At 46.8% G+C, this 24,629-nt stretch overlaps 1 protein-coding gene across 2 annotated transcripts in view; it reads left to right on the top strand.

Annotated features, from left to right (window-relative positions):
- The window catches only part of CLDN18 (claudin 18), a 355,113-nt gene that overhangs the window by 152,154 nt on the left and 178,330 nt on the right, over positions 1-24,629 (top strand). For both annotated transcript variants that reach the window (XM_030217054.1, XM_030217053.1), the window contains exon 2: positions 14,331-14,495. In XM_030217054.1, the coding sequence (XP_030072914.1) occupies positions 14,331-14,495 (165 nt within the window). The remainder of the gene's footprint in view (positions 1-14,330; positions 14,496-24,629) is intronic.

Below are 24,629 nucleotides of genomic sequence, written 5' to 3' on the forward strand. Positions count from 1 at the left end.
CAGTAGTTCACTTCTATCACTATCCTTTTCCCCTTTACACATGGAATTTCAATCCACAGGGATTCCAAGATGTGTTTTGTTTCCTGCAGAATTTTCAATCTATTTGATTCAAGGCCCTCCTTAACATACACTGCTACCCCTCCACCAATTCGATCCACCCTATCACTACAATATAATTTGTACCCCGGTATGACAGTGTCCCACTGGTTATCCTCCTTCCACCAGGTCTCAGAGATTATATCTAATTTTTCATTTAGTGCAATATATTCTAACTCTCCCATCTTATTTCGTAGGCTTCTGGCATTTGCATAAAGACATTTCAAACTATGTTTGTTGTTCCTATTTACATCATGCTCAGTAATTGACATTATTAATTTGCTATCTTTTGTCTGATTTTTATTTTTATTTAAGGACACCAGATCTCTTTTGCAACCTCACTATCAGGTTACCCTATCTTCCCTGTTTTGGTGGGAGATCTGTGCTGCAGGGAAAGGGAGTGTTGCTACTGAACTGGAGGGAGTCGACCGCCCCAGCTGTGGCGCAATGGAGGGTGCAAATGATTGAGAGACTAAAACATCCACAGCCGCTGCATTGATTTTCTCTCCACTCATGCCATCCTCGATCCACTTCAATCCGGCTTTCGCCCCTACACTCGACAGAAACGGCACTATCTAAGGTCTGCAATGACCTGTTCCTCGCCAAATCCAAAGGTCACTACTCCATCCTCATCCTCCTCGACCTATCCGCCGCTTTTGACACTGTCAATCACAACCTACTTCTTGACACACTGTCCTCCTTTGGGTTCCAGGGCTCTGTCCTCTCCTGGTTCTCCTCTTATCTCTCCCATCGTACCTTCAGAGTACACTCTCATGGTTCGTCCTCCTCCCCTATCCCACTCTCTGTTGGAGTTCCTTAGGGATCTGTCCTTGGGTCCCTTCTTTTTTCAATCTACACCTCTTCCTTAGGCTCCCTGATCTCTTCTCATGGTTTCCACTATCATCTTTATGCTGACGACACCCAGCTTTATCTCTCCACACCAGAAATCACTGCGGAAACCCAGGCCAAGGTATCGGCCTGCTTATCCGACATTGCTGCCTGGATGTCCAACCGCCACCTGAAACTGAACATGGCCAAGACTGAACTTATTGTTTTCCACCCAAACCCACTTCTCCTCTCCCTTCACTCTCTATCTCAGTTGATAACACCCTCATCATCCCCGTCTCATCTGCCCGCAACCTCGGTGTCATCTTCGACTCCTCCCTCTCCTTCTCTGCGCATATCCAGCAGATAGCCAAGACCTGTCGCTTCTTCCTCTATAACATTAGCAAAATTCGCCCCTTCCTCTCCGAGCACACCACCCGAACTCTCATCCACTCTCTCATTACCTCTTGCCTTGAATACTGCAACCTACTCCTCATCGGCCTCCCACTTAGCCATCTATCCCCCCTTCAGTCCATTCAGAACTCTGCCGCACGTCTTATCTTCCGCCTTAACCGATATACTCATATCACCCCTCTCCTCAAGTCACTTCACTGACTTCCGATCAGATACCGAATACAGTTCAAGCTTCTCCTACTCACCTACAAATGCACTCGATCTGCAGCCCCTCCTTACCTCTCTACCCTCATCTCCCCTTACGTCCCTACCCGTAACCTCCGCTCTCAAGACAAATCCCTCCTTTCAGTACCCTTCTCCACCACTGCCAACTCTAGGCTTCGCCCCTTCTGCCTCACCTCTCCCCATGCTTGGAACAAACTCCCCGAGCCCATACGCCGGGCCCCCTCCCTACCCATCTTCAAATCATTGCTCAAAGCCCACCTCTTCAATGTCGCCTTCGGCACCTAATCACTACATCTCTTCTCAGGAAATCTCATATACCCCAACTTGACATTTTGTCCTTTAGATTGTAAGCTCTTCTGAGCAGGGACCGTCCTTATTCGTTAATTTGTACAGCGCTGCGTAAGCCTAGTAGCGCTCTAGAAATGTTAAGTAGTAGTAGTAGTAGTAGTAAAACTGGAGAGACGGGGAATCAAGAACTTTGAGTCATCGGAGGGCAGACGTTTACGGTTGGTGTGGAGTCGTTTCTGGGACACACTACAGCCCGCAGCCAGGAGCAGTCTCCTTAATAGTTAATGCCTCTGTGAAACAGTGTTGAAATGTGCCACGCCTTTCTGATGCACTGCCTGAACGTTTTTTTGGGGGGGAAGGGGGGGAATAGAGAGGGAAGGGAGGGGGGAAGTTTGAAATATGTTTTTATGCATTATATGTTTACTAGAGTTGGATTGCAGACATGTTAAGTTTTCAATTTTACCTGTGAATTGTATTTGCAACTGTCACTTTTGTTTTGAATAAAAAGATTTAAACATAAAAGATACCTTGTTCTGAACCATGCACTTTTGAGAGACTGTTGGCCTTCCCCCAGTCTCTAGTTTAAAAGCTGCTCTATCTCCCTTTTAAATTCCGATGCCAGCAGCCTGGTCCCACCCTGATTAAGGTGGAGCCCATCCTTACAGAAAAGGCTCCCCCTTCCCCAGAATTTTGCCCAGTTCCTAACAAATCTAAAACCCTCCTCCCTGCACCATCATCTCATCCACGTATTGAGACTCCAGAGCTCTGCCTGGCTCTTGGGCTCTGTGCGTGGAAAGGATAGCACTTCAGAAAATGCTACCCCAGAGGTTCTGGATTTGAGCTTTCTACCTAAGAGCCTAAATTTGGCTTCCAGAACCTCTCTCCCACATTTTCCTATGTCATTGATACCCACATGTACCAAGACAGCCAGCTCCTCCCCAGCACTATCTAAAATCCTACCTAGGTGATGCATGAGGTCCACCACCTTTGCATCAGACAGGCAAGTCACCAGGTGATCCTCACGTCCACCAACCACCCCGCTATCTATGTGCCTAATGATCGAATCATCAACTCAACTGCTGTCCTAACCCTTCCCTCCTGGGCAGCACTTGGAAAGATATTCGCGGTGTGAGTGGATAGTACATCCCCTGGTGGGCAGGTCCTGGCTACAGGAATACTTCCTATTTCACCAGGGTGATGCTCTCCTTTTAGGAGGCCTCCATCCTCCAAGGCAGCACAGGGGCTGCCAGATTGGAGGTGGGACTTCTCTACAACGCCCCTGTAGGCCTCCTCTATGTACCTCTCTGTCTTCCTCAGCTCCTCCAAGTTTGCTACTCTAGCCTCAAGAGAACGGACTCATTCTCTGAGAGCTAGGATCCCTTTGCATCAAGCATACACATATGACATCTCACCAAATGGAAGATAATCATACATGTGACACTCAATGCAAAAGACTGGATAGCACCCCTCTCGCTGCTGGACTGCTGTCTGCATTTCAATATTATAGTTTAATTAAAACTTCTTAAGGCACTAGGGATATCAGATGAATATAATGATCTTTTGACTGTTGTAATTTGTAAGTTTTGTAGAGTTTGCTTCTTAGAAACAAAAGTAATTCAGACTCTAATTAAAATTGAAATGTCCCCTCTTGTTTTAATTAGAATAATTAACTATAAATGAAGAGTTGAGCTAAGGGTGGGTGGGAATGAGGACTGAACTGGGCCCTTCTGTGTCTTCTAAAGACTATCTGTTAATGCTGTGGCAGAAACTTCACGTTTTAAAACTATGGGGAAAACGGTATGGAGACTAGCTAATAAAGTTTGCTTGCTTTTTAAAATCATTTTAAAATTTTAACTGTGTTTATCAATATCCTACAATTCCTCTTTGAAACCCTAATCTTTAAGCTGTGGCAGAAACTTCAGGTTTTAAACCTATGAGGAAAGGGCTATGGAGACACTGCCAAAAAGGGGGCATAGCCATGGGTGTGGGCATTCTGAAAATTTATTTGTAGAGTTATAGAATACACCTGCCCCACGTATAACTTAGGAGCCGGTATTTACACCAAGCTTTACTTGGCACAAATGGACGCAACTAGAGTTAGGTGCAGGCTTATTCTATAAACCCAGTAAGTGTATTCTATAAACCATGCCTAAATCTAGGCGCGGATTGTAGAATATGCCTAAATGGAAGTTTTTTTCGATGCCATATATAGAATCTAGTCCTATATACAGATTCTTTCTTTGTCCCTAGAGGGCTCAAATCTAAGTTTTTGTACCTGGGGCAGTGGAGAGTTAAGTGACTTACCCAAGGAATTGCAGTGGAAATTGAACTGCTGCACTCCCTAGCAGCAGTGGCGTAGAAAGGGGGGGAGCGGTGGGGCGGTCCGCCATGGGTGCACGCCGCTGGGGGGTGTTGTCTTCTTTGGTTCCTTGCTCCCTCTGCCCCGGAACAGGTTACTTCCTGTTCCGGGGCAGAGAGAGCAAGGAACCAATGAAGCCGACGCAGCTCCCAGCAACGTGGACTTGGGGGCGGATCGGCCCTCCTGCCCGCCCCTCGCTTCTAAAGTAACAATGCGCTCCGGGGGAGGAGGGTGCTGCGCACTGAGGGGGGAGACACCGTGCTGCACCCGGGGGGGGGGGGGGTGCGCAGCGGCGACCCACCCCGGGTGTCAGCCGCCCTCGCTACGGCACTGCCTAGCAGTACCATGAGAGTACTGCTACAGATCACAGTGGCCATTTTGTGACTGGACCCACAATGGATAGGAGTGAATGGGCATCACTTGGACCACCATGGAACTTCAAGGTAGGCCCTCGGGGTTCTAGAATGGCAAGGGATGGGGGACTTTGGCCTGGATTTCTTGCTTGGCGGGAGGGCCTGGACTTTATTTTTCTTTGGGTGGATTGGGGGACTTAGACCTAGACTTCATTTTTTTTGGGGGGGGGGGGGCTATGGAGGAGCGATCAGGGATGAGGGGCAAGATCAGAAGAGTAGGGGCAACTGAAACTTCTTAATCGGGCTCCAGCTGAATATCGACCAAGACCCACATAAGTTTTGGGAACCATTGAAGTTTGACTTAGTCCTAGATATTCAGCGCTGGTGCCCAGACATGGCTCAGCACTGAACATCCAGGGTTAATTCTGCCCATGGCAGTCAGCTTACCTAACCAAAACATCCAAAATGGTCCCCAAAGCAGGGAGGATCCACTTCAGAAGGATAGGGATGGGCGGGCTAAAACTTTTCATTTTGTTACATTATCTGTGTTATTTGCTGCATTGCTTGTTTTGCTTTGGCTAGTCCTCATTTTCGTTTCAGGGGCAATGGCATTGAGTGCATACCCTCTTTACAAATAATGCATCCTTTGTGTGAAGAGGGTATACTCTGCAAATAGTGTGCACTCTTATCAGCAAACAAAAAAATAACATGGGGTCTGTCATTGACATTTCCTGTGTTGTTGCAAATGACAGCAGCTATAAGTGGTCCCCTACTCCCTTGTGTATTACAAGGGCTATTTGGATGGTATTTATGATGCTGTGTGCATAAATTGTACCAGCTTTCAAAGGGACAATATGCACTTACCGCCCCTTTGAATATTGTTCCAAGGATAGTATGCATTTATACATGCTACTGAGTGTTCACACATTTCTTTGCTTACTGTACATTTTGTGCATACTTGTGTGCATTTTGTAAAATATACATGCAAAAGTTAACACTGCTACAGTCCTTCCTCCGGGAATGTTTCCACTTAGTTTTGGGTTAAACTTCTGCACATAAGTTTATGTGAATATTAGGAAGGTAATTTTTCAAAAGCCTCTTTTTACACATAAAACACTGTTTTACGTGTGGAAATCCTTTTTATTTTTTTTAATTACTCCCTTGGCAAACAAAAATGTCTTTACTTCTTGCTACTTTCCCTCCTTTTCCATCCCACATTATCCCTTTACTCCCTTTGTAACCCCATGTCACCTTTGATAACCAGCTTTCCTCTTCCATCTCCTCCTCCTGGGCCTCTTTCAGCAAACCCTCTCTCACTACTCTTAACACAACACTTTCATCTGTTAATCCCTCCAGCTCTTCTCTGGATCTGTGGCTGGCTCACATTTTCAAACACCTCACCTCCCATGTCCATCCTTCATTCTGCCCCTGGTGCAGGCTAGCCTAGCTTGTCACTTGGCCAGGTGCCCATCATCTGGATGCATACTTTGATCACACCCCTTCTGAAGAAACCAATTCTTAATCCTGCAGACCTCAACAACTACAGACCCATCTCCATAGGCGGTCGGTGGCCCAACTGTTTGGGGAGGCTAAAGGGGGCGGGGTTAGGGGTGAGGCCAGGGGTGGAGCTTAAATCCATAATTGTCTGATAACACACAGAAAAAAATAAATAAATAAAAATAAAAGTCACAATTAATACCTTTTATTAAATTTAGATATTAGATATGTATCATATGTCAAAGAATAAAGTGGTTGCTCAAAGCATATTCTAAGCACAATCGCTCAACTGCAAAACACTATGCACAACTTTGTGCAAAAACAAACTCAGAACCTTACTGTACCATAAATATTACACTGGGCAGAACCTAATACACCAATATACCACCCATACGGAAAATGCAGACTGTCAACAATATGAAACAAGGGATCATATCATCACAATTCTCATGTAGAGCCACAAAACACCCTAATTCATGTTTAATGTAGGATAAAATGCCATAAATAAGTAAATAAATATAAACTTTTAATGTTGAGCACCTGATTCTCAAAGTGGACATATTCCAAACACTATAATGAAAATAAAATGATCTTTTCTACCTTTGTTGTCTGGTTGTCCGATTCTGCTGCTATCTGTTCTCAGTGCAGGTCAGGAAGTCATCCTCATTAAATATCTCCCTGGCAACCCAGCCAACCCCCCCCCTGCTCTCCCAGCAGTAAGGTAAACAAACCATAAACCAATTTCTACAACTGCTTACAAAAGGCTAGAGGGCTTTCACTGCAGCTCCTGCTGTGAGGATGGAGGTAAATCAACAATTTAAACCTCTCAGAGCACAGCAGGGGAGGCTTAGCCTGTCCAAGCCTCTTATACCGGGCGCCTATGCCCATCTCTAACCTTCCTTTTCTCTCTAAATAGTCCACCAACATCTCACCTCCTCACTTGCCTTACATCCTTATCAGTCTGGCTTTAGAAAGCAGCATAGTACTGAAACTCTACTGGTGGCCCGGCATGACACTATTAGAAATTCTCTTGATCAACGTTCCTTTGTAATCCTTGTTTCACTAGATCTGTCTTCAGCCTTTGACCTCATTGATCACTCTCTTCTTCGCTATTGCTTACAGTCTACTGGTTCCAGTCTAAAGTTATCTATCTAATCGCACCTGTAAGGTTGTCCATCACAAGGCTTGCTCCCCCACTTTCTGTATTGACTCTAGTGTGCTCCTTTCCCCAGTCCTAACTGATTCAATCCAGTCTGTATTCTTTTTTGTTACGCTGTTGTCATTCAGGTTTTCTACCATTTTCCTCACTCTTGCTCTGACCTCTCAGATCTCAATCTCTGCCTCCAAAACATGTTTCTCTTGGCTATCTGAACACCATCTGTTTCTCAACTTGAAGAAATGTGAAGCCATACACTTTCCCACTCCTTACATCCTCACTCCTCAGAGTTCCTCCTTCATAGCCCTTGCTCTTCCTGTCATTGATGAGCAGACTTTATCCTTTAGGGACTCCATTAAAATTGTGGTACAAATCAACACTGTCATTAAAGCTTCTTTCTTTGCATTCCATAGAATTCGCTCTGTTCACCCTCTTTTTTCTCTTTCTGCTCTTCAATCATTGCTGCTCAGCTTTGTTACCACACATATTGACTACTGTAATTCCCTTTTATGCTGGTCTCCCCCCCCCCCCCCCACACACTTTCCTTTAAGCAGCTCCAACTAGTCCAGTCTACCGCAGTTGGTCTAATTCATCATTCAAGGCCATTTATCGTTTATTAAATTTGCTATACCATTTTCATTGCAAGCAAATTAAAGCAGTTTACAATAAAAACCAAGAAAAACAGAAAAGAATGCCAATTGTTGATACAAAAAAGAACTACCTACCTTAACCATTCAAATTGTGTATCAGTCACAGAGGAATGATAGTCAAAAGCATGTATACAAAAAAAAAAAACCTTATAACACAATCCAAATAAAATCAATAAATTCACACAACTACCATCCCTGACTCCTGCTGCAGAACCGACCCAAGCCTACACCAGAAAAGCCTGCAGAAAAAGGTGAGTTTTTAATAAAGCTTGAAAGGACGTATAAGATGTTTCAAGCCAGTCAGGTTACCCCTATCTGCTTGGATTCAATATAAACTCTGCATCCTTGTCTTTAAGGGGCTCTTTTACTAAGTTGCGTAGGTGCCTAATCGTGTCAATTTTGAGTTACCACTCAGCAACCGAGTGGCCCTTGTGGTAATTTCATTTTTGACACATGTCCAATACGCGCCGGAAAATATTTTTATTTTCTGGTGCACGGAAGGTAATTGGGTGGTAATCTGCATTTTACAGGCATAGACCATTATCGCCCGGTTATCTGATCATTTATCTCACTTCTTTATCCTCTACACTCCATCTAGGTGACTCTGTTCCTCTGCCTCTGGGTCACTCTGGTTACCCCCTCCATCCATCATTCATTTCAACATCACCCGTTCCTCCTCTATTAGCTATGCTGGACCATGACTCTGGAATTCACTCTCTGTACACCTATGAACTCTCCTATGCAAAGTTCAAAGGAGCTCTGAAAATCCACCTTTTTGAAATTGCATATCCTATCAGCCATTAATTATGTTCCCCCTTCCCCCCTCTTCTTTGCAGCTTAATATATTTTATTGTAAACCGCATAGAAGTGAACTCTGGGCTTTTGTGGTAGATTAAGGGACCCTTTTACTAAGCTGTGTAAGCATCTAAGTGTGCCCAATGCATGCCAAAATGGAGTTACCGCATTGCTCTTGCGGTAATTTCATTTTTGGCACATGTCTAATATACGTGGCCGAAAAATAATTTTAATTTTCTGCTGCGCGTATTGGTTGTCCTCCAAGTGGCATTTGGCACGCGCAGGTCATTACCGTCCAGTTACCGCGTGAGACTTTACTGCTAGGTCAATAGCTGGTGGTAAGGTCTCAGACCCAAAATGGACACGCGGCAATTTTCATTTTGCCACATGTCCATTTTCAGCAACATTTTTTAAAAAGGCATTTTTTGTAGGTGCACTGAAAAATAATTCTGTGTGCACCCAAAACAAGCGTCTACACTACCGCAGGCCATTTTACAGCGCACCTTAGTAAAAGGACCCCTAAGATTTTGTAAATAAATAAATCTTCTTATCTTTAACACCTGAAAAAAGTATCCACACAAATGGTAAGTGCAGGTCTGTACACAAATTGTTCTCTTTGAAAACTGATGTACATTCGGGGGGGGGGGGGGGGTAAAAAGTACCTGCAAACTTCAAATATTTCTACGTATGCACTGTGGCTGCTTCAAAGTTGTCCCTACTTAGCTGAATTACAACCAAAGCTCTCAACAGGGCCCCCCCCCCCCCATATAAGGTGCTTAAATCTCTTCTTTCCACTTGCTCTGGGATTCTCCATCACAGTACCCACAGTACAAACATTTGCCTCTTATTTTTAGAACAAAACTGCTACTTTATGAAACTCCCTACCATTAACTCCGACCTCCATTTTTTTTCTTTTTCTAATACTTCATCACCCTCTTTTAATGACAATCTGTTACCATGTAGTTCTTTATTTAATCCCCCCCCCCCCCCCCATCTATTCCTGAACTTACCAGAGCTATTCACAGTATGAAACTAATGACATCCCCTCATGATTCTCTTCCCTCTGGACTGGTCAAACGATCTCTACATACACTTATACCCTACATTTTCTCTGCCTCTCTTCGAGGTTTGACCCAATGCATGGAAGGTAGCTGTTATTCACTCAAAAATAAAAGACCCAACTCAGTCTGCTAGTGACCACATAAATTTCTGCTCCATTGTTAACTTTTCATTTATTGCTAAAATTGCAGAATCAATAGTCCATTCTAAATTAACACGTTTCATAACTGCAACAAACGTTCTTCACCCGAATCAAACAGGATTTTGGCAACACCATAGTACTGAAACAGCAATGCTGGGTATCACCATTGACTTCTATTACAACCTTGATCAAATTAAATCAATTCTTCTTTTATCCTTGGATTTATCTGCGGTGTTCATCCTGGTCGATCCTCCATCCTGCTCCACTCACTACATCAAGATACTATATATGACTGGTTCAGTTTTATTTTAGGGATCAGAACTATACTGTACACTTTCAGATCACTCCTCTCAGGCATTCACACCTACCTCTGGGGTTCCCCAGGGATTAATCTTAGCTCTTACACTCTTTAACATCTTTCTTGCTACCTTACTAACTCTAGCACAGTCTTTGGATCTCACTAGGTATATCTTTGCTGATGATATACAGATCCTCTGCACCTTAGATCCCTGGTGACACCCATCCTTCACTGTGACACTACAATAGCCCTTGTCACCACAATGAAAATTCTTAGCATAACCGTTGATAATAAACTAACTTTCAGACCTCAGATATCAATGGTTGTACAGCACTCTTTCTATAAATTTTGATTAATCTGCTCATTACAATCACTACTCTACCCTCCAGTACTCAACATTCTGGTACACTCTCTAGTAATCAGCTGGATTACTGTAACTCCCTATATAAGGGACTTAGGGTAAAGGACCTTTAACACCTGCAACTTGTCCAGAACACGGCCATTAAGTTAATTAAGAAAGTATACAAGTGTGATCATGTGACATCTCACTTAAGACTGTTCATTGGCTCCCCCTTTCTCATTGCAAAACCTACAAAGTATTACTATTTGTCTTCAAAATCATAACTCCAAGGCCACACAGTCATTTGGGTCGTGGTGGACCGATTTTCTCGAATGGCCCATTTTATTCCCATGAGATCTCTCCCTTCGGCCACCACTCTTGCCAAGGCTTTCATCCAGCATATTTTCTGTTTACCTGGCCTCCCTCTCAGAATCATAAATGATCGGGGATCGAAATTCACTTCTAGGTTCTGGAGAACTCTGTGTTCTGCTATTGGCATCACGACCCATTTCTCATCTGCATACCACCCACAGACCAATGGACTGGTGGAACGGGTCAATCAAACTCTCAAGACCTTCCTGCGAATGTACACTAATAACCGACAGGATGACTGGTCTACATTACTCCCCTGGGCCGAATTTGCCTATAACAACGGCTTCCACACTGCCTCTTATATGTCACCATTTTTTACGATGTATGGGTGCCACCCATGACTACCAATTCCGATCCTTCAGACCCAAGCCTCGCCTCTGCTCCAGCAGACCCTCACTGATATCCGGGACATTTGGAACAGGGTCCAACAATATCTTCAGTGAGCTGCTGCTAGATACAAGCTTTTCGCAGATCGTAAAAGGTGGTCTGCTCTGATTTTTCAACCTGGACAAAAAGTTTGGCTCAATACCAAATACTTGAGGCTCCGTTTACCCTCCTTCAAGTTTGCTCCCTGATACATTGGACCCTTCTCAGTATGATCTCGGCTGGGAGCTGTCACTTATCGTCTCCAGTTACCAGCTAACCTCAAGGTCCACAATGCCTTTCATGTGTCCCTTCTAAAGCCATTCTTAACCTCTAAATGGCACCCAGAGCCGAAGAAGATCATTGTTCCTGACTCCGAGCCTGATACTGAATTCGAGGTAGATAAGGTTCTGGACTCCAAACGTCAAAGGGGACGGCTGTTCTATTTGCTATCCTGGAAGCACTTTGGTCCCGAGGATAATTCCTGGGAGCCCGCTGCCAACGTCCATGTACCTGAATTGATCCGGGAATTCCATACCTGCTACTAATCCATACCCGGACCTGGGCAGAGGGGAGTCCTTAAGGAGGGGGTACTGTCATGTCCCCTACCTCAATGCAAGCAGCGTCCTTGGGCTGCGTGGGGTCCTGTCGACAAGCATACTTGACTGGCACAGCCCTGAGCCATGTGTGTAGTTCTTCTCTGGCTGCAGGCTCCTTGATTGCTTTGCTTCCATGCACCTGGGTCTGCTCTCTCTCCTATTGGTCTTCCGGTTCCTCCTTACCCTGCTGTTGTCCTATGGCTGTGCTCCTTCTCCCTGCTGGTCCTTGCTGATGTCAGATGCCAGCACTTTATCAGCTGAGCTCTTCCTGGACTCCATGCTTCAGCTTCTACTTTGGTAGGTATTACTTGCTCAGTAGTTTGCGTCTTCTCTACTTTGTCCCTTGTTGCTGACTTTGCCTGTACCTGGATTACTCTCTTGTCTACTGCCTGCCTATTGACCTTACCTGTGCCTGGATTACTCTCTTGCCTGCTTCCTGCCTACTGACTTTGCCTGTACCTGGATTACTGTCTTGACCTGCTGCCTGCTTATTGACTTACCTGTGCCTGGATTACTCTCTTGCCTGCTGCCTGCCTACTGACATTGCCTTTACCTGGATTACTTTCTTGACCTGCTGCCTATTGACTTTACCTGTGCTTGGATTACTCTCTTGCCTGCTGCCTGCCTACTGACTTTGCCTGTACCTGGATTACTCTCTTGACCTGCTGCCTGCCTGGCCGATACGTTCACCACCCCGCTTCCAGTTCCGTCTCATAAGTCCTGCAGGCCGCCCGCACCTAGGAGCTCAACCTCTGGGGAACGGCGGTCAGCGCAGGTGAAACCCGGGGTTGTCCAGCCGCCAAGCAGAACCTGGTCCGAATACCGGGCTCAGCAGCGCTCTACTTGGTACAAGAACTCTCGAGTCTGACATCATCTCAACAAAATCACTTAATAGTCCCCTCCTTTAGGGGCATAGTTTATGATACTACCTGACGTGGTATTTTTTTCCATTCAAGGCCCTGAATTCTGGAATATACTATCCAGACATCTCAGAAGGCAGACCTTAAGACATTCCTCTTTTCCTTTTTACAAATGCCTTCCACTAACCCCACTGACCTTTCTTGGGAGAGCCAGAAGCAAGTCCTCGACAGCACAACCTTTAACCTCTTATGCCCTCCCCACACCACTATCCTTTCTAATAATGTAGTTCCCCTCCCTTCCTCTTCTTGTCCAGTTTGTCTACCCTACTATACTATTTTACACTGTAAGCTGCTCAGATGGTTTGTAGGTGCCCATAGGAATATTATGGGCATCTGCACGGTTAGCGTGTGCTAGTGCTTAGCGTGCGCTAAAAACACTAGCGCGGCTTAGTAAACGGGGCCCACGCATCTTAAATAAACTTGGAAACTATGTGAGGATAGGAAGAATTTGGTGTATTTTTGTGTGGAATAGTTGATATGATATTTGTTGGGATTAGGGAGAATTGGGTTTGGGGTATTAATTTGTTTAGGAGGTAATATACAACCATGGTAGTTGCTTGTCAGCCCTTTGATTTAAACACTGAGTGTCATAATCTTTTTATACCTGGATATTCAGTGCCAGTATCCTGATACCTGCCACTGAATTTTTCAGGTAGGACTTGCTCCTGTCTGAATAAGACCTGTTGAATATCAACCCCTTAGTTTTTACTGATTGTATTTGTATTTTAAATCGTATGATCTTTCTGATAATTTGTGTTATAGCAAATAAATAATTAAGGGGTCCTTTTACCAAGCTTTAGTAAAAGGACCCTTGCGGTGGTGTTGGTGCGTGGGTTTGCCTCAGACCAAGGCCCCCTTTTAGTGCAGAGGGTAAAAAGAGTTATTTTTTTTTTTAAAGGAAATGGCCGTGCAGTAAGTTAAGCACTTGACATGAGGGATCGAGGCAGTAAGGGCTCCTGCACTAACCTGGTGGTAACGAGGCAGCATGTGGCATTGCCGATTACCACCAGGTAAGCCCCTGGTGCTAAAAAAAAAAAAAAAATTCTGAGTGCCGGAAATGGTGTGTAACACACACTGGAACTGCCACTGGGCTCCTGTGGTATGGCCAATTTGCCATGCGCCATTGCCATGGTAGTCCTACAGCAGTTTTTGTAGAAGGTCCCCTAAATAAATAGAAATAAAATAAAACAAATTCTAGCCCTGAGTATCTGTAAAAAATATTAGTTGTAGATTGAAATTCTTGGAACATCGACTTTAGGGAAAGAAGAAGTTATCTTAATACTTTCTTGAATTAAAAGAATATTTTAGGGAATAATAGACAATCATTTAACTGGACAAAAGAGACTGTCTCTCTGAATATTCTGTATCATGGAGAACCAGTCAATACTCCGTGAACTAAATTCTACACCACTGCATTCTGTAGTTTGCATTCCTTATTTTAAAAATGAGAGGATAATGATAAATCTCAGTTTCATAACAATTGGCATTAAAATCACAGAACTGCTTCTTAACCAGATTTTCCTTCTTCTTCCAGTAAAGCTCAGACACCCTGCTTCATGTTGAATGTTTTTTTTTGCAGCCATGTTTCAGGCCGTGAGAGCACTGATGATTGTTGGCATTGTTCTCGGAGTTATTGGATTGCTTATAGCCATCTTTGCCCTGAAATGTATTCATATTGGAAACATGGAGGATGCTGCAAAGGCCAACATGACCCTGACATCTGGCATCATGTTTATTGTTGCTGGTGAGTGAGAATGTGGATCACGTATCTATTCCATGGGAGTGACATTAATAAGTGTGTAATCATATGTATCCCATATAACCTGTGGATTGATAGCAGTGTGTTTATGTAAGTATTGTCATATGAAGGGGTCCGGCGCCATAGTGGGGGCATTTCAGTATGATGACAGTAATGGTGAAAATGTCCTTCAAGAGGGATCTTGCTACCTCAACTTCAGGAAGAGGCTAAAAACCTTTCTCCTCCCCAAAACTGCTTCATAATAATCCATCATTTCTACTTCTTAGTATCATCCATTATCTTTTCTTTAATGTTTTTAGTCTTGTGCATTACACCAATGGTCTCTAATGTTTCTCATACCTCACACTAACACTATCTGCTTTTGTCTCACCTAGAATGTAAACCACACTGAACCCTGGAAAGGGGATATTAGCAGTATACAAGGATTGAATTGAATTGTATGCTCCTTCTTTCAGGTACTGAGCAAGCCTAGCTGTCTAATAGAGGGTTTTTATAAAAATCTTTTCTCTTCATTTTTTCTTGTTTGCACCAAACACATATTCATGATATGAGGTACTCTTCTTTTGGCTGTATGATACATGCTGTTTTCTGTATTGGACCTAATACCAATCAATGCATGTTACACTAGCTTATTTTTAAACAATTTCTGTTCTTGATTGAATGCATTTGTACATGTACTTTTTTTTACATATGACAAGTAAGTAATTTTTTAATTCAATTTATATAAATTTTTTACTTATATTTTTTAAATTGTTGTATTCTCTATTTGTTTTTTAAATAGAAATTTTAATTTATTATGGAATGTATATGTTTTGTAGTGTTGCCCCTGATGCAGCCTTCAGGCAAAACGTGGCCATGTCGGGTCTATTAAAAAACACCAATACTTTAAAGTATTGTTTGATCTTCCTCTGAGATCTGTTCTGCTTTTTGGGTTACTCTTATCTGCGGATTTGTACTGCCTCTCTTTGTTGGACAAAACCAGCATTTAGACATATGTATTGCGTAAACACTTAAGTCTTAATTTTAGATAGCTGGGATATACTCATTTAAAACTTCCTTCACCATATCCGTTCTGTTCATTTCTTTTTCTCCCCTCAGTCTCTTTGTTCCCTGAGCCTTGCCTTAGTTATTTCACATATTGATTACTATAATTCTCTTTATGCTGACCTCCCCCTCCAATTAATACAATCCACATCTGTCAAACTAATTAATTGAGCCCACTGTTTTGATCATGTTACTCCTCCTCTGTCTCGAACATCGGCTTCCTGTTTCTTCCTGAATTTGCTATAAACTGCTTATGCTGATTTTTAAAGGTTGCCTCCCCTCTGCCCCTGATTCCCTATAGTTCTCCTCTGTCAAGTTGTTGTGCTTCCCCTCTCCTTCAGCTTTACATGTTGCCATCTCTCTTGATACAGCCTTTAGCTATCTTGGCCCCAAGCTTTGGAATCCCCCCCCCCCCCCCCCCCCCAGATCCTCTTCCTCCCTTCAATAACTTAATGCCCTCCTTAAATCTTTTCTCTTTGGCCTTTAACCCTCTACCTAGCCTTTCCTTATCTGTGCCCTGCTGACTTCCTTACTCCTCCATTAGCGCTGTAATACTTTTATTGTAAACCACTTACAGGCTCATTTTCGAAAGAGATGGACATCCATCTTTCGACATAAATTGGAACATGGACATCCATCTCCCAGAGACATCCAAATCGGTATAATCGAAACCCGATTTTGGACGTCTGTAACTGAAGTCAGTCGCAAGGATGTCCAAATTTCAAGGGGGGCGTGTTGGAGGTGTGGTGAAGGCAGGACTTGGACGTGCCTAACCCTTGGATGTCTTTCAGCCATAATCGAAAAAAGCAGGGACGTCCTAAAGTAAAACTTGGACATTGAGGGGCATAATTGAACGAAAACGTTTTTCTCCATGGGCGTTTATCTCCGAGAACGGGTCCGTGAAGGGGCGGACCGAACCGTATTTTCGAAAAAAATAGACGTCCATGTTTTATTCGACAATTTGTGAGCTGGGCGTTTTTGTTTTTCAGTGATAATGGAAAATAAAAGCGCCCAGCTCAAAAACGAATAAATCCAAGGCATTTGTTCGTGGGAGGGGCCAGGAGTCGTAAAGCACTGGTCCCCCTCACATGCCAGGACACCAACCGGGCACCCTAGGGGGCACTTTTACAAAAACAAAAAAAAAGGTAAAAGAGCTCCCAGGTGCATAGCACCCTTCCCTTGTGTGTTGAGCCCCCCAAATCCCCCTCAAAACCCACTGCCCACAAGTCTACACCATTACTATAGCCCTAAGGGGTGAAGGGGGGCACCTACATGTGGATACAGTGGGTTTGGGGGGGTTGGACGACTAAGCATTAAGCAGCACAATTGTAACAGGTAGGGGGGGGATGGGCCTGGGTCCACCTGCCTGAAGTCCACTGCACCCCCTAACAACTGCTCCAGGGACCTGCATACTGCTGCCAGGGAGGTGGGTATGACATTTGAGGGTGAAAATAAAAAGTTGTGAAACATAATTTTTTGTGGTGGGAGGGGATTAGTGACCACTGGGGGAGTCAGGGGAGGTCATCCCCGATTCCCTCTGGTGGTAATCTGGTCATTTAGGGCACTTTTTGGGGCCTTATTCGTGAAAAAAACAGGGTCCAGGAAAAGTGCCCTAAATTCTAGCTACAAACGCATACTTTTTTTCCATTATCGGCGAAAGGCGCCATTTCTCCTCGGCCGATAAACCACGCCCCAGTTCCACCTTCGCCACGCCTCCGACACGCCCCCGTCAACTTTGTACGCTTCCGCGATGGAGTGCAGTTGAAAACGTCCAAAATCGGCTTTCCATTATACCGATTTATTCGTTTTTGTGAGATAAACGTCTATCTCCCGATTTGGGTCGAAATCTAGGCGTTTTTCTCTTTCAATTATCAGGTGGATTTTCACCCAGACGTGTTTTTGTTTTTTTACAAATAAGGCACAAAAAGGTGCCTGAAATGACCAGATGACCACCGGAGGGAATTGGGGATGACCTCCCATTACTCCCCCAGTGGTCACTAACCCTCTCACACCCTCAAAAAACATCTTTAAAAATATTTCGTGCCAGCCTCAGGTGTCATACTCAGGTCCATGACAGCACATGCAGGTCCCTGGAGCAGTTTTAGTGGGTTCAGTGCAGTTCAGACAGGTGGACCCAGGCCCATACCCCTTCTACCTGTTACGTTTGTGGAGGAAACAGCGAGCCCTCCAAAACCCACCACAAACCCACTGTACCCACATCTAGGTGCCCCCTTCTCCTGTAAGGGCTATGGTAGTTGTGTACAGTTGGGGGTAGTGGGTTTGGGGTCTCAGCACACTCAGTAAGGGAGCTATGTACCTGGGAGCAATTTATGAAGTCCACTGCAGTGCCCCCTAGGGTGCCCGGTTGGTTGTCCTGGCATGTCAGAGGGACCAGTGCACTACAAATGCTGGATCCTTCCACATTCAAATGGCTTGCATTTGGACGTTTTTGACATGGACATCTTGGTTTCGAAAATCGCCAAAAGTCAAAGATGTCCATGTCTAAGGTCATCCATCTCTAAGGATATCCAAATCCAAGGACATCCTTGGTATTTTAAAAACAAAAGATGGGCGTCCATCTTTTTTCGAAAATACGGTTTTCCCTACCCCCAGATTTGGACATTTTACAAAGACGTCCAAATCCCAACTTGGACGTTTCTTTCAAAAATGCCCCTCTTTGTCACCTGTTTTGGATCTATTTGCAGTATATCAAGTGTGAGAAATAAATAAATACATACATGAAGATGGCATAGTCTGAGCATGTTTTGGGTGAGATTGAGGGCCAAAAAATACATATGCATTCCCCTATTCAGAAGGGGAATGAATGTCTACGTCTGCCGTCATGAACATCGAATTTACACTTCCTCCTGGAATGTCTATGTGTATGGGTAAACTGGCAGAAATCGCATCTAGATAAAAGCCAGAGACATTTATTTACACCTGCTCAGGAACATGTATAAATATTAGCAGATAAACAGGAACATTTTCAATATGATGACCAAATGCCAAAATAAACATTTATCGGAAAACGTCTAAAAACTGGAGCCCATCTAGGATTATGCAATTAAGATGGAAACAATTTCTTCAACTCAAACCCAGAGCTTTAGCCCTGGGAACAACTCTTTTCTTGAAATTTCCCTCCAAATGTTTGAGTACTCTTGCGAATGTTAAATATATTTTCTTTGAGCCTAAGCAGCTAGAAAGATTTATAATACTACTACTACTACTTAACATTTATAAAGCGCTACTAGGGTTACGCAGCGCTGTACAATTTAACATAGAAGGACAGTCCCTGCTCAAAGAGTTTACAATCTAAAGGACACGTGAGCAGTCAGTCTGATAGTGGCAGTCAAATTGGGGCAGTCTGAATTTCATGAAAGAGTTAGGTGCCGAACGTAGCATTGAAGAGGTGGGCTTTAAGCAAAGACTTGAAGATGAGCAGGGAGGGGGCATGGCGTAAGGGCTCGGAAAGGTTGTTCCAAGCATAGGATGAGGCGAGGCAGAATGAGCGGAGCCTGGAGTTGGCGGTGGTGGAGAAGGGTAATGAGAGGAGGTATTTGTCCTGTGAACTGAGGTTTCGGGCGGGAACGTAAGGGGAGATGAGGGTAGAAAGGTAGTGAGGGGCAGCAGACTGAGTGCATTTGTAGGTAAGAAGGAGAAGCTTGAACTGAATGCGGTATCTGATTGGAAGCCAGTGAAGTGACCTGAGGAGAGGGGTGATATAAGTATATCAGTTCTGGCGGAAAATAAGACGTGCAGCAGAGTTCTGAACAGATTGAAGGGGGGATAGATGGCTAAGTGGGAGGCCGGTGAGGAGTAAGTTGCAGTAGTCAAGGCGAGAGGTAATGAGAGCATGGACGAGAGTTCGGGTGGTGTGTTCAGAGAGGAAAGGGCGAATTTTGCTGATGTTATAGAGGAAGAAGCGACAGGTCTTGGCTATCTGCTGGATATGCGCAGAGAAGGAGAGGGAGGGGTCAAAGATGAATCCAAGGTTGCGGGCAGATGAGACGGGGAGGATGAGGGTGTTATCAACTGAGATAGAAAGTGGAGGAAGAGGAGAAGCGGGTTTTGGTGGAAAGACGATGAGCTCGGTCTTGGACATGTTCAGTTTCAGGTGGCGGTTGGACATCCAGGCAGCAATGTCGGATAAGCAGGCTGATACCTTTGACTGGGTCTCCGCGGTAATGTCTGGTGTGGAGAGATACAGCTGGGTGTCATCAGCATAGAGATGATACTGGAAACCATGAGATGAGATCAGGGAGCCCAGGGAAGAGGTGTAGATTGAGAAGAGAAGGGGTCCAAGGACAGATCCCTGGGGAATACCAACAGATAGCAGGATGGGGGTGGAGGAGGATCCATGAGAGTGGACTCTGAAGGTGCGGTGGGAGAGATAGGAGGAGAACCAGGAGAGGACAGAGCCCTGGAACCCAAATGAGGATAGTGTGGCAAGAAGTAAATCATGATTGACAGTGTCAAAAGCGGCGGATAGATCGAGGAGGATGAGGATGGAGTAGTGGCCTCTGGATTTGGCAAGGAACAGGTCATTACAGACTTTAGAGAGTGCTGTCAAGTGTAGAGGGCGGAAACCGGATTGAAGTGGATCGAGGATAGCATGAGAGGAGAGAAAATCAAGGCAGCGGCTGTGAACGGCGCGCTCAAGTATTTTGGAGAGGTAGGGTAGGAGGGAGATGGGGCGGTAGTTGGAGGAGCAGGTAGGGTCAAGTGATGGTTTTTTGAGGAGAGGTGTGACTACGGCGTGCTTGAAGGTCTCAGGGACAGTTGCAGTGGAGAGAGAGAGGTTGAGGATATGACAGATGGCGGGGGTGACAGTATGAGAGATGATGTTAAGTAGGTTGGTGGGGATGGGATCAGAAGAGCAGGTGGTGGATTTCGAGAAGGAAAGAAGGCGAGCGGTTTCCTCCTCGGTGATGTCGGGAAAGGAGGAGAAGGAGGCCTGGGTTGATTGGTTGAGGGAGAGGGTTGAAGGGTGAAGAGGAGGAGATGGCTTGGTAGTGAACTCAAGGTTGATCTTTTGCACCTTGTCGCGGAAGTAATCGGCCAGTGATTGAGGAGAGAGCGAGGGGGGGGGTGGGAACGGAGGGCACTTTGAGGAGGGAGTTAAGGGTGGCGAAGAGACGGCGGGGCTTGGAGCTGAGAGAATTGGTCAATTGGGTGTAATAATCCTGTTTGGCAAGGAATAGGGAGGAGTGGAAGGAGGATAGCATGAATTTGTAGTGAAGGAAATCTGAATGGGTGCGGGATTTCCTCCAGAGGCGTTCAGCAGATCGGGCGCAGGAGCGAAGGTAATGGATGCAAGGGGTCAGCCATGGCTGGGGAATAGTACCCTTAGTGGGACGGGAGGTGGATGGTGCAAGGGTGTCCAGAGCAGAGGAGAGAGTGGCATTGTAAGCAGAGACAGCCTTGTCGACAGACTCGGAGGACATGATGGAGGGGAGGAGATTAGAAATACTAGAGGATAGGGTGGGAGGGTCAATAGCCTGGAGATTCCTGGAGGTAGTGGTTAGAGTTGGACGGGGCTGAGGGGGGGGGGGGTGAAGAAGTGTGAAGGTGATCAGGTGATGATCGGAGAGAGGAAGAGCTGAAGCGTAGAAATTGGAGGGAGAGCTGGAAGAGGAGAGGACGAGGTCAAGACAATGGCCATCTCGGTGAGTAGGGGTGGTGGAGCATAGCTGGAGGTTGAAGGAGGATGTTAGAGTGAGGAACTGAGAAGCGTGAGCGTCGGATTGGTCATCAACGTGTATGTTAAAGTCTCCGAGAATGAGGGACGGAGATGAGGGTTCTAGAAAAACGGAAAGCCAGGCATCAAAGTCGGTGAGGAAGGACGAGAGGGATTTATTAGTGGGGCGGTAAATGACTGCCACTCTAAGTGGCAATGGGTAGAATAGCCGGATGGAGTGTACTTCAAAGGATGAGAAGCAGTGAGACTGCGGTAGGAGGAGGGGTTGGAAACTACAGGAGGGCGAGAGTAGAAGCCCGACGCCTCCACCGCGGCCAGCTGGGCGGGGAGTGTGGGAGAAGAGATAACCTCCATGGCAGAGGGCCGCTACTGAGGCAGAGTCATCAGGGGAGAGCCAGGTTTCAGTTAGGGCGAGCAGTTGAAGGGAACGAGAGATGAAGAGATCGTGGGTGAAGGGCAGTTTGTTGTAGACCGAGTGGGCATTCCATAGGGCACATGAGAAGGGGAGGGAGGAGGGGGGAAGGAGAGTCGAGATTGGAGACATCACGGAATCGTTTGCATGGATAGGAGGACAGGTGAGGGGGGCCTGGATTAGAATTAATGTCTCCCGCGGATAGCAAGAGGAGGAGCAAGAGAGTGCGGAGGAGGGTGGGGGAGGTCGGGCGACGAAGGCGACAAAGACAGGATGCACTTAGGAGGAATGGTGATGGGTTAATTGCAGGAAGGAAGTGTTGAAGGTTAAGAGCTAGGAAGGAGGAGGGGGACAAGAGAGATGGTGAGGTGGTGAGGGATGGGGGTGAATAGGGTATTGCCACAGCGAGCAGGACGGGAGGGGACATGGGTGGGCAATGATTTCCAGCGGTAGACAGCGGTAGGGGGAGGGGAAAAGATTAGGAAGGGACAGGGCAAGGAAGAGAATGTGGACAGGGGCCATAAGTAGTGATTGAGGTGTAACAGGTGTATGTGTAGTGACTGGGGTGTGAGGCAAATGGAGCAGAAAAGCCGGATTGGAGGCTTGGAATTGGTGGAATTGATGGAATTGATGGACTGGAGAGCAGGTAAGTCAATGGCTGACAAGCTAGCAGGCGGGCTGGAACAAGCTGGTGCAGATGGACAGGAACGAATAGGGAGAAGCTGGATCAGGCAGGCCGGAACAAGCTGGATCAGGCGGGCTGCAACAACTGGAGCGGAGGGATTGGAACAAGCCGGTGCAGATGGACAGGAACGAGTAAGGAGAAGCTGGGAGAAGCTGGATCCGACAGACTGCGGCAAGCTGGAGCAGGTAGCTGATCAGGCGGGCTGGAACAAGTTGGAGCAGATGACTGGAACAGGCAGGGATAAGATGGATCCGATGGACTGGGACAAGCTGGAGCAGGTAGCTGGAACCAGCAGGGAGAGGCTGAATCAGGTGGACTGGAACAAGCTGGATCAGGAGAGGCTGGATCAGGTGGGCTGGAACAAGCTGGATCAGGCGGGCTGGCACAGCTGAAGCAGAAGGACTGGAGCAAACAAGGAGAAGCTGAGCAGGCGGGTTGGAATAAGCTGGATTGGGCGGGCTGGAAGAAGCTGGAGCAGATGGCTGGCACAAACAGGGAGGAGCTGGATCAGGCGGACTGGAACAGGCTGGTGCAGATGGACTGGGACGAGCTGGATGAGGTGGATCAGGCGGGCTGGAATAAGCTGGAGTAGATGGCCGGAACAAGCAGGGAGAAGCTGGATCTGACGGACTGCGGCTGGAACAAGCAGGAAGAAGCTGGATCCGACGGACTGGGACAAGCTGGAGCAGATGACTGGAACAAGCAGGGAGAAGCTGGATCTGATGGACTGGGACAAGTTGGAGCAGGTAGTTGGAACATGCAGGGAGAGGCTGGATCCGGCGGGCTGGATGGGCTGGCTGGAACAGCAGGGAGGAATTGGGTCAGGTGGCCAGGAACACTCCGAACAGATGTACCGGAACAGGCAGGTGGGTTGGAACAGGCCAATGGATCAGAGCAGGCAGGGAAAAGTTGGGTCTGCAGACTGGAACAAGCTGGGGCCAGTGGACATTGCTTCTGTTGGCCCGACGCAAAGGGCGCTGGACGCAGCCAGACGCAGGCCGGGGCTGATGGACTCTGCCTCCCACTGTTCCTGGTCGCGCCCTGAAGCCACCGCTTGGTCAGCAACTGCAATTCGCGCCCAGGCCGTTCCGGCCGGGGAGCACGGCGGCAGCGCACGGGACCACAGGTGCGACCAGTGCGGCAGACTACGGCCTGCCCAGCCCCTTCGCGCAGAGACCCTGAGCCCGGGCTCCCCCGGAGTGCACGGGGCAAGGCAGAGAGGCCGCGGGAGCCGGACAACAGTGGGGGAAGGCCGCAGCCACGCGGCAGGCAGGCGGCAGATAGCCGCAGTCAACTCGGGCTGCACGCCCACGTCGGAGACTAAGGAAGCCACCGCAGATCTCGCCCGACGGCTCCCCCGATGTCCGCTCCCCTCCTCTTCCCCCCTGATCGATCCGGGAGGGTCTAGGACAGCACGGGTAAGTCCTAATCCCTAGGGTCCCCGGAGCTCGTCACGGAGCTTCCTACCTGGTGGCCATCTTGGTTGTCATGTGCAGCATTCTCTCCTTCGGTTTAGCTTGTTGTCCCGGATGGTACTTGCAGCGTGTACTGGATCGCTGTTGCTAGTCCAGCGCTGCCGCTGTTGTGGGGAGTTCCGACGTTTGGTTTCGCAGGTTTCCACACTGCAGCTCCGCTGGTCTTGTTCGTCGGATCGGCAGAAGATGAAAAGAGGCTTTGTTTCAGCTGGGCCACGTGGCTGCGCTCACTAGCTCCAGATCCCAGCGCCGGAATCTGCCTTTGTCTCCTTGCCCTGGGTCGTCTCCTCTGCCTCCGCTGCAGTGTAGTAAGGTGCTGTGCAGTCGGGTTGTGGGGAGTGACGTCCTAGCTCCCTTCGCCGTTCGCTGCTCGTTCTTAGCTCAACTTCGCAAGCCCGGATGGCCGGGGTGGGAAGATGTGGACAGGGCGGGGGTGCAGGTCCGGGTCTGCAGCCGCAGCTCGGTTGTCTGTCTCTGTCCGGATTCGTACTCCAAGGTGGTTGGCCTTCTCCACTTGTTTCGTGGATCACCGTTCGTCTCCACCGCAACAGGCAATGGGGAGCCTGGGATGATGCTGCGAGGGGTTGGGCAGGCCTGGGGTGCGACCGATCGCCTGAACTGAGCACGAGTGCTAGCCTTGTGGGAGAGGTTCGATTAGTTTCACCCTGCAATAGAGTAATAGCGACTCGTATTGTTGGCTGATTCGGCTGTTTCGGGTCCCCTTTTCCTGTGCCTGCCTCGTGCAGCTTTCACCCAGGTACAGAGCTCGTCAAGGTCAAGGTCCGTCCTGCTCCATCGCCATCTT

Source organism: Microcaecilia unicolor, chromosome 10 (assembly GCF_901765095.1).
Source record: "Microcaecilia unicolor chromosome 10, aMicUni1.1, whole genome shotgun sequence".
NCBI lineage: Eukaryota > Metazoa > Chordata > Amphibia > Gymnophiona > Siphonopidae > Microcaecilia > Microcaecilia unicolor.